Source organism: Phytophthora cinnamomi, assembly GCF_018691715.1.
Source record: "Phytophthora cinnamomi strain GKB4 chromosome Unknown Contig19, whole genome shotgun sequence".
NCBI lineage: Eukaryota > Oomycota > Peronosporomycetes > Peronosporales > Peronosporaceae > Phytophthora > Phytophthora cinnamomi.
The window spans coordinates 969,704-984,125 of NW_027150952.1; the positions used below are offsets into that span (position 1 = coordinate 969,704).

At 53.8% G+C, this 14,422-nt stretch overlaps 1 protein-coding gene across 1 annotated transcript; it reads left to right on the forward strand.

Moving 5' to 3' along the window:
- Positions 1 to 976: 976 nt before the first annotated feature.
- IUM83_13084 (putative retroelement) lies at positions 977 to 1,357 on the forward strand (the record flags this gene model as incomplete). The annotated part of the gene is made up of 1 exon (XM_067937742.1): positions 977 to 1,357. The coding sequence occupies one exon, from the start codon at positions 977 to 979 to the stop codon at positions 1,355 to 1,357; it is 381 nt and encodes a 126-aa protein (XP_067795708.1).
- Positions 1,358 to 14,422: the final 13,065 nt, after the last annotated feature.

The following is a 14,422-nucleotide window of genomic DNA, read 5'->3' on the forward strand; positions in this document are numbered from 1 at the left end:
GTGGGTTGTGTGCTGAAATGGATGTTTCGGACGCCTAGGTCTGGAGTCTCGCCGTCTGAGTTGAGATCATGATGCTGTTGCAAATTTCAAGACAAAGACCTTGAATTCACTTTGCCGGTTGCTTTTCCACGCACTGGCAATCACCCGTGCCTGGCACGCTCGTGCAGTCTTGATGGCCGCTCGTCTCTCTCGTTGGTTAACTTGTCCTTAAGACCACGTCGTTGAAAAGTCGCCAGAGTAGTGCTAGTTTTACGGTTGCTCATATCTGCCATAGGAGCTTCATTGCTTCCATGCCATCGGCCGATGCTTTGGTGCGCTTTGACCAGTGGTGCTATTCTCACTGCTGTAGCAGCTCGACGTTCTGCTTCTTGGCCTGGTTGGGTCGAGTATCCCTGTAGTGTTCGCCGATGCCGGGGGCGTCAGCCGGCTGCTAGTCCAATGAAGTGTTCGGGTATGAGTCCAAGCGGGGCGTCTACGAGTACCCAGGACCGTGGGAGGACTGTCAGTGTGTCAATCGACACGCCTACTTGCCAATCAGACGGAGGCCGAGCGCGACAGCACGAGGACAGCAGTGATCACAGGGACGTGGGCGATGCAGAGCAAGAGGGCGACAGATCACGCGGGCAGCGTCACCAGCGGTCTCCAGCCTGCTGTCCATCTACATGAATGCATGTTACTGATCTTCACAAGACGTAGGTCGCTAGAGGTAGCGGGGCTTAGGACTTACAATCTAATTGATTCTGCAATTCTCTGTCTGGAGCACAAGCGACACTACACTTGGTAGCACTTGCTTCGCGGTGGGGAAGGGATTCCCGTCTTCGGCTCCGTTCTTCGGGTGACTCGGTTGCCACTTTACTCACTTCTGACTTCAGGGAAGTCACGGCTAGTTGACTACCCGGACTTTCAACCAATCAGCAACGCCGCTTGGTGTATTTTGACCAATCCGTGAACTTCAACTTCAACTTTGGCGTGTACCATGGCGGACGCCAACATGGAGCACAATGCTGGGGGCATGCAACCGGACCAGTTCAGGCAGGCTATTGAGCATGTCGCAGCAAGTCTGAGCCAGGAGAACGCCCAGATCTATCAAGATTTTCAAGATTTTCAGGCGTACCTGCAAGGCTACCAACAACAAGTGCAGCAACAGTTGCAGGCACATTCAGGGCAGCGCGAGCACAAGATCGAGGGCGTCACCATGCCTACGTACCACGGTCGTCCACTCGAATCCGTGGACGAGTTCATCTTTCGGGCGAAGCTCTTCATGCAAGGGAAGTGCATCGACTTCACGAACCTACACAACGGGCCGCGCGTTGTGGCTATGCTCGCCGCCAACTTTCGTGACGACGCAGCGTCATGATATCATGCGAAAGTTATGGTTGAGTATGTTACCTACGCTATTTTGGATGAGCTGCACGCAGCACTTCCGACTGCGTTGTGAGCTGCGCCAGTGCAAGCAATATGGCTCCGTGGACGACTTTGTAACGGGGTTACACACACAAGTGACAACTGTCACTTGTGCATGACAATTGTCACTTATGGTTTAACAGATAAATATATGTTAAAGGTTTTAGATACTTCCTCACATTGGTGTAAAGCACACCAATGGATACATTGAAGTGGGCCACCACAATGAGTGGTCCACACCTACCCAAAGATCCTATTGGTAGAAAGCAGCATCTTTCTACCAATTAGAGACGTGCATATTGCCGAGGCTCTGACAGCCAGCCGCTGCCAACCCCTTGCATAGATGATAAACAGTTTAAGCAGATTTAGGAGGAAGATCAACTTACAAACAATACAGTTCTCATTTTACCTAATCTAAGTCACTTGGAGTCTTATCTGATTTAAATTATATTTGTGTATTAAAATATAATTAACCTAAGTAATTACTAAGTACTTACGCTTCCTCATACACGTAGCGCGACGTGTAAGCTAAGTAGTGAGTCAAGTTGGACCTACTACACCTGGTAGCACTTTGTAGTCCGTCCAACGACCGACTGCTTGACGTTCGTACGAGGTGTACGAACGCGGAGCCGAGAACCACATGAGCACGGAGGTGCCCATGGAGAGCTCCAACACGCCTGCAACGCATGTTGCACGCGCTGACTGCCTCCACCGGTCGGACCCAGAGTGGGAGGCCCTCCAACGACTGTCAACAATCATTGGGGAAGCGGCGATAGCTACAATGCTGCGTACGCTATCGCCGACGGAACAACATGGTGTTGCTCTGGGGTTCATCATGAAGGAGCAGCGTGATGCTGCTTCCTCAGTGACGGCGTCGTCAGGGACGACACCGTGTGCTCAACCAAAGTTGAGCGTAAGCAATTACGTGGGAAGAGAGGGCGAGCCTCTCCTCCGATGGCTTGTCGAGCTCGACACAGCCATAGCGGCTCGACGCATCGTCGACCCGCTGTCGAAGGTCGCGTTCGCCATGTGCTGCCTTGGAGGACGCGCAAGGAGTTGGGTGAATGGGCGCCGACTCTCCGATCCTACGTGCTTCAGCACGTACGATGTGTTCAAAGAGGAGCTCAGACAAGCGTTTGAGCCCCCGCAAAACGAGTTCCGGTCGAGGGCGGAGTTCCTCGACCTTCAGCAGGGTAGGCATGATGTCCATGCTTACGCGCAGCGCGCACGATACTTGGTATCAAATATCGTGACTAACCCGATTGACGAGGCGACCAAGGTCGTCACGTTCATGAAGGGACTTAGAGGTGGGCCCGTGAAGACCTATCTCTTCCGAGAGTACCCGAGTACTCTCGAAGCTGCGATTACTCTCGCAATGCAAGAAGTGTTTAGCCTGCGGCAGGCTAAACTGCATGCGAACGTGCAGAGGTCGCAACCACGCCCGGTAGTGAGCACGGGAGGTCCGGAACCAATGGACCTCTCGAATGCAACGGCTGCTGGTCACCAGCAGCACGGAAGTATTGTACGATGCTTCCGTTGCGGAAGGATCGGTCACTTTGCCAGAGAGTGCACGGCTCCCGTGCACTACAATGGTGGCCGTCGTGGCGATGCCGGGCATCGCCGCGAACAAACAATAAACTTGAACATCCAGTAGGCGCGGGGCGCCCTACTGGTAATGCAGTCACGCGTGCCGACATCGGGCACGCGACACTGAGGACTGCAGCCCCCAGTGAGACTAGCTCTCGCTGCAAGAAACAAGATGACAGGCCGAACCTGGTCATCTTGAAGGTAACGTCGAAGAGAGCGAGTGACTCTCTTCGAGCTTTGGTGGATTCAGGCGCGTCGAACAACTTTGGTCGACTGCGGGGTTTACCGAGACTTGACTTCGAGGAGGTACATGTACCTCGAAGTCTTCTGGAAGTACGACTGGCAACAGGTGCCATCGTGAAGACCGAGAAGCGCGTCGTGAACGTGCTCTTCTCGTACAAACAACGAGTGTTTGTCGAACACTTTATCGTCCTGAACCTGGACGATACTTCCGATATTGTTATGGGAATGCCTTGGCTTGCACGGCATGATCCGGTGATAGACTGGAAGAAGCGCACGCTCGTGCGCTTCGATCGCGACAGCGGGACAGAGAGCGACGACCGTATTACCGCAGCTCACGCACCAGCAGGTGCGCGCGGCTCGCCAGTCGAGACAGCGCTTTATGCTGCTGTCCCGGGGTGCCCCGGGAGTGCGCAAGGGCGCACACAAGCGAGACCCACGTCGGCAATGCTGCCGACGTCGGAAGAAAAAGATGTGTTGGTTCCGGGAACCAACACCCACGTTCAAGCGTGTAAGGGACAGTCCCTGACCCGAAGAGGTCAGGTCGACGACGACGCGTCGGCACCGGGAGCCGACGCACCCTCGGTCGTGAGGGGCTCCGCCAATGAATGGCGTCGAGGTTACGAAGGCGTGTCAACTCCGGGAGTTGACGCTGCAAACAGTGCGGACGGTTGCAAACGCACCGCACTGACGAAATTTGCATGCTGTCGTGCAGCCGGGCTGCAAGACGAAGCTCCATGCGATCAAGCCGGGCTTGATACCGCGCGCCCGCGGACAGGGTCCGCCGGCGAACAACCGTCCATGGCCGGGCCTGGACCAGAAGGACCACCGTGCGGAGCCGGGCTCCGCACAACAAGAAGACGGCGCAAGCGGAAAACGCTGCGCAAGTCTCGGTCCGGGACCGAGACACAACAAGAACAGTCTGCTGGGCAGACTGAGGCGGTGACGCCGGATGTCGAGACGCTAAGCGTACCGATACTGGATTCCAGTATCGTGAGATGGAACTCGCTAGTCCTCCGACGACGGCGTCGGAGTTGACTTCGCTTCCAGCCAGGAGCTGGAACCGCTTCACGCGCGACTTGCACGATGGATGCATCGAGCAGGTCTGCGTTATTTCGGACAGCGAAAGAACGAAAAGCGAGAGCGAAGAGCTGAAGCAGCTCTTCATGGGAAGTACCACTGAGAGTGAAGACACTCTCAGTGCGAAGACGAAGCGAGAGCGCTTCGAGGAACAAGGTTGGGACTCGCTGAAGTCGAGTCCCGATTACGAATTGTTGAGGGAGTACAAAGACGTACTCCCTGAAGCGATTCCTGCGGAGCTTCCGCAGGATAAGGGCATTCAGCACGAGATTGATCTCGTGCCGGACACAAAGTACTGTGTCACGCGGCAGTGGCCACTGCCGCGAGAGCAAGTGAAATCGATCGACGACTTCTTTGAAAGTCGTCGTAAAGCAGGGCAAGTGTGGGAATCAAAGTCCCCGCACAGTGCTCCGACGTTCTGTGTCAAGAAGCCACAGGGCGGATGGCGCATCGTTCATTCCTACAACAAGCTGAACGATGCGACGGTACCGGCGCAGACGCCGATACCACGAAAAGATGTTATCATCGATTTGATGGCCGGGAGCACCGTTTACAGTGCTCTCGACTTGCGAGATGGATTTTATCAAATCCTAATGCGTGAGAGCGACATCCCTCTCACGGCAGTGAGCACGCCAAGTGGCATGCTCTGGGAGTGGCTAGTAATGCCGCAGGGGCTTTAGAACGCCCCTGCGACCTTCAACAGGTGCGTGACGCACTTGTTGCGCTCGGTGCGCGACTTCGCGCCGAGCTACTTCGATGATGTATTCATCCACAGCCGGGCTGTGGACGGGAAGACCGACGTAGAGCTGCACAGGGTGCATCTCCGGAAGCTACTTGAGCTTATGCGAAAACATAAGCTCTACGCGAACCTGAAGAAGTGTATCTTCGGGGCGAGCGAGATACCCGTTCTCGGGTGTCTTGTAGGAAAGAATGGCGTTCGCCCTGACCCAGAAAAGGTCAGAGTGATAAATGAATGTCCAACGCCTTCAAGTGTCAAGGAACTGAGGCAGTTCCTTGGCTTGGCCACGTACTTGTGCAAGTACGTGGAGGACTATGCTGGCAAGATCCGCCCGCTGACACAGCTTCTCAAGAAGGAAGCTGTGTGGAATTGGACAACCGATTGCCAAAAGGCATTCGATGCAGTCAAGCGAGGCTTGACTGAGGCGCCGATCTTGGCAGTGGCTGACCAAGATCGCCCATTTCACGTAGTGTGTGACGCATCCGATTTCGCGATCGGATGCGCGTTGATGCAGCACGATCACGAGGGCCGTGATCGTGTCGTCTACTACCAATCGCGTCAGCTGAAGCCAGCTGAGCGCAACTATCTGGTGCATGACAAGGAACTCCTTGCCATGAAGTATGCACTCGCAAAGTTCCGAGTGTATTTGCTTGGGAGTAGACCATTTGTAGTCTACACCGATCATGCATCACTGCACACCGCAGTGAAGTCACCACACATATCACAAAGAATGGCGAGATGGCTCTCATTCTTTGCGGAGTATAACTTCCGGGTCGAATACAAACCCGGAAGATTGAATGTAGTGGCCGACGCGTTATCACGTCGGCCGGAGTATGCAGAAGCTATTGACGTCAATGCCATTGGCGCCATGCGATCGAGCAAACCCACATCATCTCTGTTGGATGATGTGAAGGCCGCGTACGCGCACGACGCGGACGCGAAGCTCTTGCTGGCCTATGGCACAGCGCCTTCTGACAAGTCCCGTCAGAAGCTGCCCAAACACCTTCGTGCGCGTGCACACCGATATCGGGTGCACGGCAAACCGCTTCCTTATAATGCAGTCGACGGCAACGCGGACCGCGTTGCCGTGCCAAGTGACCATGACCTGTGCCTCAGGATCATTTACGAGATCATGATGCCCCGTCTGCGGGGACATCTCGGACGTGAGAAGACATACGTCCTTCTCACGCGTGACTTCTACTGGCACCACCAGTATAAGTGGGTGCGCAAGTACATCCGTGCTTGCGAGGTATGTCAACGCGTAAAGCCTGCGCCATTCGCGCAGGCTCCGTTACAATCACTACCGACTCCGTCGGAGTGTTGGAACTCCATGTCTTTGGACTTCATCTTTGGTCTTCCCCCGGACAGCGGAGGGAATACCGGTGTTGTGGTCTTCGTCGACCGCTTCAGCAAGATGGTACATCTTGCTGCGGTGCCGGCAGAAGTGACCGCGTAGCAGACGGCCCGTCTGTTCGTCGACATGGTGTTTAAACACCATGGCATGCCGACCGACATCGTGTCGGACAGAGACCCGCGCTTCACAGCGTACCTGTGGCAAGAAGTGTTTACACTTCTTGGGAGCCAGCTTTCAATGCCGGCTGCGGATCATCCGCAGACGGACGGTCAAACCGAGCGCGTGAACCGCGTGCTTGTCAACATTCTGAAGGGCTACGCTCACTCGTTCCAATACTGGAGCGATTGTTTGTCGATGGCGGAATTCGCCATCAATAACTCGGTGCATGTCTCGACCGGACATACACCGTTCTACGTGAATGCCATGCGGCATCCCCGTCTGCCGAGCTTACTCGGAGTGGTGGCTCCCACTTTAAGTGGGGGAGGATCTACGACTGCAACACAGCAGCCGCAGAAAACCGCTGACACTTGCACAGTGTCAGCTGCAACAATGAGCAAAACGCATGAGTCTGCGCAGGGCGCAGACTCCTCCAACAACAAGGACAAAGACCACGGGTCTGCGCAGGGCGCAGACACCGCGAAGAACCACGCAGAGGCCGGACCTCTAGCGGAAAGAGAGCTGAATGACTTCAGCTCGGATGCAATCAATTTCATCACCAAAAGACAAGCCGTAATTCGGTTTGTCCAAGATGTAATAGCAGCTTCTGTTAACCAACAGAAGCTGAACGCAGACGATGTGGGCAGAGGCAACACAAATGAATTCAAGGTTAGTTCATTGGTTTTGTTAGCTGCGCAAAACCTGCTAAACATGCAGTTTCGGATTTCGGAGCAAGCAAGCTTGCTCCGCGCTTCATCGGGCCGTTCACTGTATTGGCACGGCACGGCAACGGTTACACGCTAGACATACCGTCTAGCATGCGCCTCCATCCGACCTTTTACGTCAGACGGCTGAAGCCATACCTGCAGCACGAGCCATCTAGCTCGGCTGACCCGAAGCCTCGGCAGGAGCCGAGGCAGAAGCGGAGGACTTGGCCTCGGCGACGAGCAGCCTCTCCTCCAGCGCGCGGACGCGCGGCAGCAACCCCTTCATCTGAGTCCTCAACTCGACCTGGATATTCGAGGCGGTCTGCGAGACCGCCACGACTTGGGCCTTCTGGTTCGCCAGCTCCTATTTCAGGGCGGCGAACTCAGCGCCCTGCAGACGCTCCACGGCGGTCACCCGGTCGTGGAGAGGCGCGTACTGATCAGCCCGGGGCTGACCATACCCGGGGCGTGTTCCCACCCCCGCCACCGCCGATCCGTGACGCCCGTGGCTCAACCCGCTGGATTGTTGAGCGGATTGTTGACCATAGCATCCCGAAAACGAACCCTCAAGGGGCTCGTTTTCGTATTCGTTGGAGAGGATTTCCTCCCCATCGAGATACATGGGAGCCGCGGAACGTCTTGCTGAGGACGTTCCGGAAATGGTGAGGGCGTACGAAGAGCAGTACGCGCTGGCGCAGCGGAAGTAACACGAGCGCTGCGATCATCGCTAGCGCCCGAACCCTCACGTGCTAAGAACTTAGCACGGAGCTCTTTGAGACTCTCGGGCACACGGAACGACGTGTACCCGTTCAGGTCGCGGTCGCTCAAGCGGACCGCGCCTGGAAAGCACTTCGCGCACTGAAAGCCCTCGGGCACAGCACACGGCACATTAGTCTCCTCCGCAGCAACATTAAGTTGCTTCAACTTTCCACGGTTCGAGTACGTCTCGAGGCGATCACGCGCTTGCTTAATCCGATCACGGTAAGCACTCGGCTTCTTGTTGGAGTTCTCAACAAAAGCGTTCCAACTTTGACAAAGTGCCTGCCACTCGGGCCCTTTGCTGCGAGAAGATGTCTTCTTGCTTTGAAACCATCGGAGCTCATGAAAGAGTTCGATGTAGTAATCGCGCCTTTGATGCGTTTCCTCATCAAAGTGCAGCTCGGCAGCCACGGCGTCATCTTTGATGGCACTGCATACGTATAGCGGCACCTCATTCGGAGGTACCGAGTTCCCATACCGGTCTGAGATCTCGGACGCGGGCGGCATCCACGGATCGCGCGCTGCAGGCGCAGCGCGCAGAGAGCCTTGAGCTTTGGAATCACGCGCTACAGTTGCAGCGCGCGGAGAACAGAGAGCCCCAGCGGAAGCGAGTGGGGTATCACTCTCAGTTCGCGAACGCTTCGAGCTCGAAGCGTCCGATTCGTCCCCTCCACGCGGGCGAACGTTCTTGACGTGGGAGTCGAGCGATTCGCTCGACACTGAGTCTCTGCGCTTTGAGGACGAATCCATCTGGTCCTCCATGTCTTCATCGTCGTCGACTTCGGCGACGACGTCGCCATACTTCGCCTTCTGGCGCTCGAAGTAGTCATCGATGGAGAGATGACTTTCCACCGACTTCGGAGTCTTCTTTTCTTGAGGCGCGCTCATCGTTGAATGAGCGCAGGTTTCTTCTCCAAACGCGGAGAATTGACGAATGGTCAATTCAGAGGTTGACGTGCGGGGACCCCGCGCGTCTGACCTTAATGGGGGGATGGTGTAACGGGGTTACACGCACAAGTGGCTGCAAGCCAATTGTGATTTTAACAGATAAGATATCTGGTAAAAGTTTTAGATACTTCCTCACCTTGGTGTAAGTCACACCAATGGATACATTGAAGTGGGCCACCACAATGAGTGGTCCACACCTACCCAAAGATCCTATTGGTAGAAAGCAGCATCTTTCTACCAATTAGAGACGTGCATATTGGCGAGGCTCTGACAGCCAGTCGCTGCCAACCCCTTTCATAGATGATAAACAGTTTAAGCAGATTTAGGAGGAAGATCAATTTACAAGCAATACAGTTCTCATTTTACCTAACCAAAGTCACTTGGAGCCTTATCGGATTTAGATTATACTTGTGTAGTCAAGTATAATTAACCTAAGTTATTACTAAGTACCTACGCTTCCTCATACACGTAGCGCGACGTGTAAGCAAAAGTAGTGAGTCAAGTTAGACCCACTACAAAGGGGCTAGGCGGTAGAACAAGTGGGCAAGGCCAGGGCGCGGGGCAGGGAAATGGTTTGGCTCGGCGGACGTAAGTGGAGCGTTTGTCGAGCCTCGACAGCCAAAATCTCCTATACCCACGGAAACATCGACGATTGAGATCATGGAACTCTCGACACTCCAAGCGGGCCCTAGCACACCTTTCATCTAGACGGTCTACATCGCGGACAAACGGCTACGCATGCTGATCGACTCGGGTGCGTCTCACTGCATCCTGAAAGACGGAGTAATGGACACAACACTGATGCCTATCATTCAGGTGTCCGCACGTGGATTTGATGGGGTGCTCAACAGCGGCTGGTCCCATCATGTGAGCTCACGGTGGAATGTGATTCGGCCAATTGTCGTGTGCCGTTCATATTTTGGCCAATGACGTACGCCTACAATGGTATTTTGGGTCGCCCATCGTTCGAGCAGTGCTATCCTGTGATTGTGGGCGAGCCAATCGCTCACATTTCCCGGCTCTAACGCTAATCAGCCTATAGTACCTCCATTCCTACGCCATGAAGAGCTGAGCGAGGTCACATTCGAAGATTTCCGGTGACGACTGGAGGCCGGAGAGTACGCCGAAGTCTACGCGGTGGAAACGGCACGCCACGAAGGTTCGAAACCGGTGGCGGCAGAGATTCGTGTCCTGCTGGAGGAGTTTCAAGATGTTTTGCCAGAGGAGCTCCCAGATCGATTGCCGCCAGAGCGGGACGTGGAGCACGAGATTGTGCTGCGCTCAGGTGCAGTCCCAGCGGCAAGAGCGCCATTTCACCACTCCCCGGTCGAGCGCACCGCGTAAGCAGCGTACGTCGCGGAACTACTAAGGAAGGGCTGGATTGAACAGTCTGATTCGCCGTGGACTTCCATTATTTTGCCGTCCCCATAAAGGACCCAGTCACGGGAGCGAGCGTTCGCAAGGTCGACTGGATTAGGGCTGGTGACATATCGCACCCTGTCCGTTGGGTCATCGATTACAGGTACCTAAATTCGCAAACTACGGTGCCGCGTGTTCCGCTCTCTCGAATTGACGACCTCCTCGACACTCTCTAAGGTGCGATGATTTTTAGCTGCATCGACCTGACGTCCGGGTATCAACAGATGAGGCTCAATCCTGGGTCACGACCGGCGACAGCGTTTCAAGCGGACGGTGAGCTTTTTCAGTGGGTGGTGGCGCCGATGGGGTTGGCGGGTATGCCAGGGTCTGATCGTGGGGTTCACTGCGGTCGCGAAGTCGGAAACGGCGATGGTCGAGTGCGAGACCCACCCGAGCGGCGACACGGAGAGACTGCGGTTGACGGAGAAGCCGACCAGGACGACGAAGTGCGCGCAGGGGCACCAGTGGAGAGCGTTCGAGGCAGAGGACGGCCTCGACGGCCACACCCAATGCCAGAACTGCTGCTAGTGGCGACGACAGGCTACATCGTCGAACGAGCACGGCGTCGAGTCCGAAACCGGGCAGGGCGATACGTCGTGGAGCATGAGGTGCAGTACGGAGTACGGCCAGGCGGACCGTCAGGCAGACGATGGCTGTCGGCGGACGAGTTCGAAGTGCTACTGGATGCCCACAAGATCGCGGACGATCTTGATGACGGGGATGGCGTGTAGTAGGGTGGCCTGTCACTGGTCGTCAGGGCGTGACTCAGTGCCGGTGAGCGACGGCTACGTCGAGATCGACTTGACGTAGTCGGTCGTGGGGAACACCAAGGACAAGTTGGCGACGGAGGTGTACGGCAAGCAGCAGACGGTGACCGTGGCGAGCCAGATGGCTACCGCCACCGCAGCGTGAACCAGGTTGAAGAAGGGAGTCCGTAGAAGATCGCTATGAGGGCGACCTGTCGAGCGAGACGGACGATGAGTATGCGAGATGCTTCACCCGCCAGCCCAAGCGTTTGTTTGTTGACCCTACTCGAGCCAAAGCCCGTGACCAACTTTATGCCCAAGTCAGTGCCCAAGTCCGCTCTCAAGCTCGTGCTCTAGTTCGTGCCTGTGCCCCCCCCATTTGTGCCGTTGACCTGACGTGCAATCATGTCCGCGTCCGAGGAGCTGCCCGTGACGAAATCACCGCAAGTGCCAGGGCCCATTATTTGTGCCGATTCGTTTCGGTGTCAGCTCAATTGGTATTAGTGACACGAGCTGTGGAGATTCTTTTGCATCGAGGTGGATTGAACTCAAGTTTATGTGGAGCTGTTTTGTGGAGTTTTCGTTTGAGTAGCGCGCATTACATTGATTGTGCTGTGTAACACCATGACGGACAACTCGCAGCAGGACTCACAAGCACAACTGCATTTATTCGATATGCCGCGCGTTCATAAGGCAGCACATTGGTAGTCCGTAAAGCTTGTAGCTCCAAGCGCACATCTCCCTCCAGGAAAAGTTAAGTGGTCGTCGTCGGATGCGTCTTCTGCGTACTGTACCGAGTGTAAAAATAGTTTCGTTTTCCTTTAAGTTAGGAAGCAGCGCTGATATTAGAAAGCATTTAAGTGAAAAGCACCCTGAGATTTTGATTAAAGCGAGGGGAGTGACGCAACGAAATTCTGCGGCCAAGCTGGTGTATGATGCAATCGCTTCTAAGAGGAAGTCTTCGATGCCGTTTCTGTCACCAACAAAGCGTTCTAAGAAGGCCTCGCCAGCCGAAGAAGAGATGATTACGCTTGTCCTCGTTAACTGGATCAGTAACAACTTGCGGCCGCTGGGTATCATAGAAGATTAGGAGCTCCGCTTTTTTTCAACATTGATAGAAGCTATCAACGGCATCTATGAGATGCCATCTCGTCGTACAATTACCTGGTGGCTACAGACTTACGCGCAGCAAAAACGAAATGACTTGAAAGTGGGAATCGTTGCAAGCGCCGTGTTCTACTGCCTCACCACCGACATCTGGACGTCTCGCACAACTGAAAGTTTCTTGGCCCTGACAATTCATTTCGTGACTGCCGTCTTCAAAATCAAAAGTCATACGCTGGAAATCGTTAGTTTCCCGGGGGAACACACTGGCGTTCAGATTGCAAATATGATAAGGAGCTTGATGCTCAAGGGGGGATTAGACCCTTTGAAGCTCACCAAAATTGTCCGTGACAATGGTTCCAATGTTGTTAAAGCATGTGACAAACTGGGCGTTGACCACTTCGGTTGCGTGTCACACTCATTGCATCTTGTTGTACCAGGCACCCTATCGAAGACAAGAGACGAAGTTGAAGACACAACGCTCGGACAAGCGCAAGGGGTCCATTTTGATGATCTTGCAGAGCCCGAACCTGGCGAAGAGCGATGGATAGAAGACTCAGAAGTTGAAATGCATACAATTGAAGAGTTGGAAAATAAAATTGAGCTACTACAGTTGGAAACTACGTCTTCGTCTGTTGCGTCTCCATACGAAGAATCGGTGGATATGCTGACTGATGACTCTCTTGATGAAGGGTTACTTGATGGTTGTCTTAGTGCTCGAGCTGCGGCTCAAATCATGAACGGAATGAAGCTAGCCGCGTCTGAAACGAGAAAACATGAAACTAGTTTCCGCAAGATTGTAACCTTTTTCAACAAGAGCACGAAAGGGAAGTCCAGGTTAAAGGCTCTGCAGAAGACTCATCAGTCTCTTACTGTGATTGCAGGCGTGGCAACTCGGTGGAACAGCACTCATCATATGCTTAGAAGATTTCTAGAGCTTCGACCAGCACTACACGATTTTCTGGAGTAAATACAAACCTCAGTAGGAAAGGAAGAGTTTAGTGATGTCAAGATAGCGCGGCCTACTGGGGAGATGTGGTTCCATATCCAATGCCTAGATAGGCTCCTTGTCAGCTTTGATGGCATGTCCAAACTTCTATCTGGTGAAACCTATGCAACTATGCCGCTTATACTACCGAGTCTCAGACTACTTGAGATGCGCTTGTAAAACAAAAAGTGTTCGCAAAAGTTGCCAGTGGGCACGAAGGTGAGCCATACTATGGACCTGCGATTAAGCGGATGCACTTGGTTCGTCGATTTTTTTCTGGTTCTACTCCGTAAGCGTTTTAGCAAATTACCCGCGGACGTAAAGTCCTGTTGTCTATTAGACCCTCCGTTTGCTCATGGAAAATACTACCGCGATGACGAAAAAGCTGCAGCGGAGTTGTTTGTAGAAAACGAAGCCTTGCGTCTTGCTGGTGCTGTTGTCGTTGATGTGGATCTTAGCATGAGTGTGGATATGAGTAGTGAGGATGAGGATGATTTTACAAGCGAGCTACTTGGCTGAACCCGCAAAGCATCAGACCAGGAGCATGAGTCTGCGGAGGATGTGACACTGCGTGACAAAGTGAAAGCTGAGCTAAAGATATACTTCGACAAATGCGAGCTCCTTGAAAAAACCAAGAGTCAGATCAGAGCACGTGAAAAGACAAAGCCAACGAAGCTCGAAAAACCTATGAAGTGGTGGAAGTCCAATGCAGGTGATTTTCCGCTGTTGTCCCCGGTAGTAAGAAAATATTTTGGAGTTGTTGCCTCATCGGTCCCATATGAGCGCTGTTTTTCAAGTGCTGGTAATGCCATCACCTCTCGCCGTAACAAGCTGACCGGCGACAACGTACGAGACATTATTTTCCTGCACAATAATCAAGCAAGCGATTCGGAGGATGATGAGAGTGATGCCTCGAGCAGCTAAAACTCCGGTCCCATAAAACAAAAAAAAATATTTCCGATAGTAGTATAGTTTTTAAACCACTATCTGTTCCCAACCTCAACTTCCAGGGTAGGTAGCTGTCTAAATAACAATAAATACAAATGCATTGGTCAGTATAATTACGATGCCGCATGTTTCAGCACATCTGCGGCCGAGTGCAACGCCAGCGTACCTGCCGTCGAGCGCGACGTCAGGCGCCACGCGCCTTCGAAGTGGGTACACGATAACATTTTTAATGTTTGCAAATTC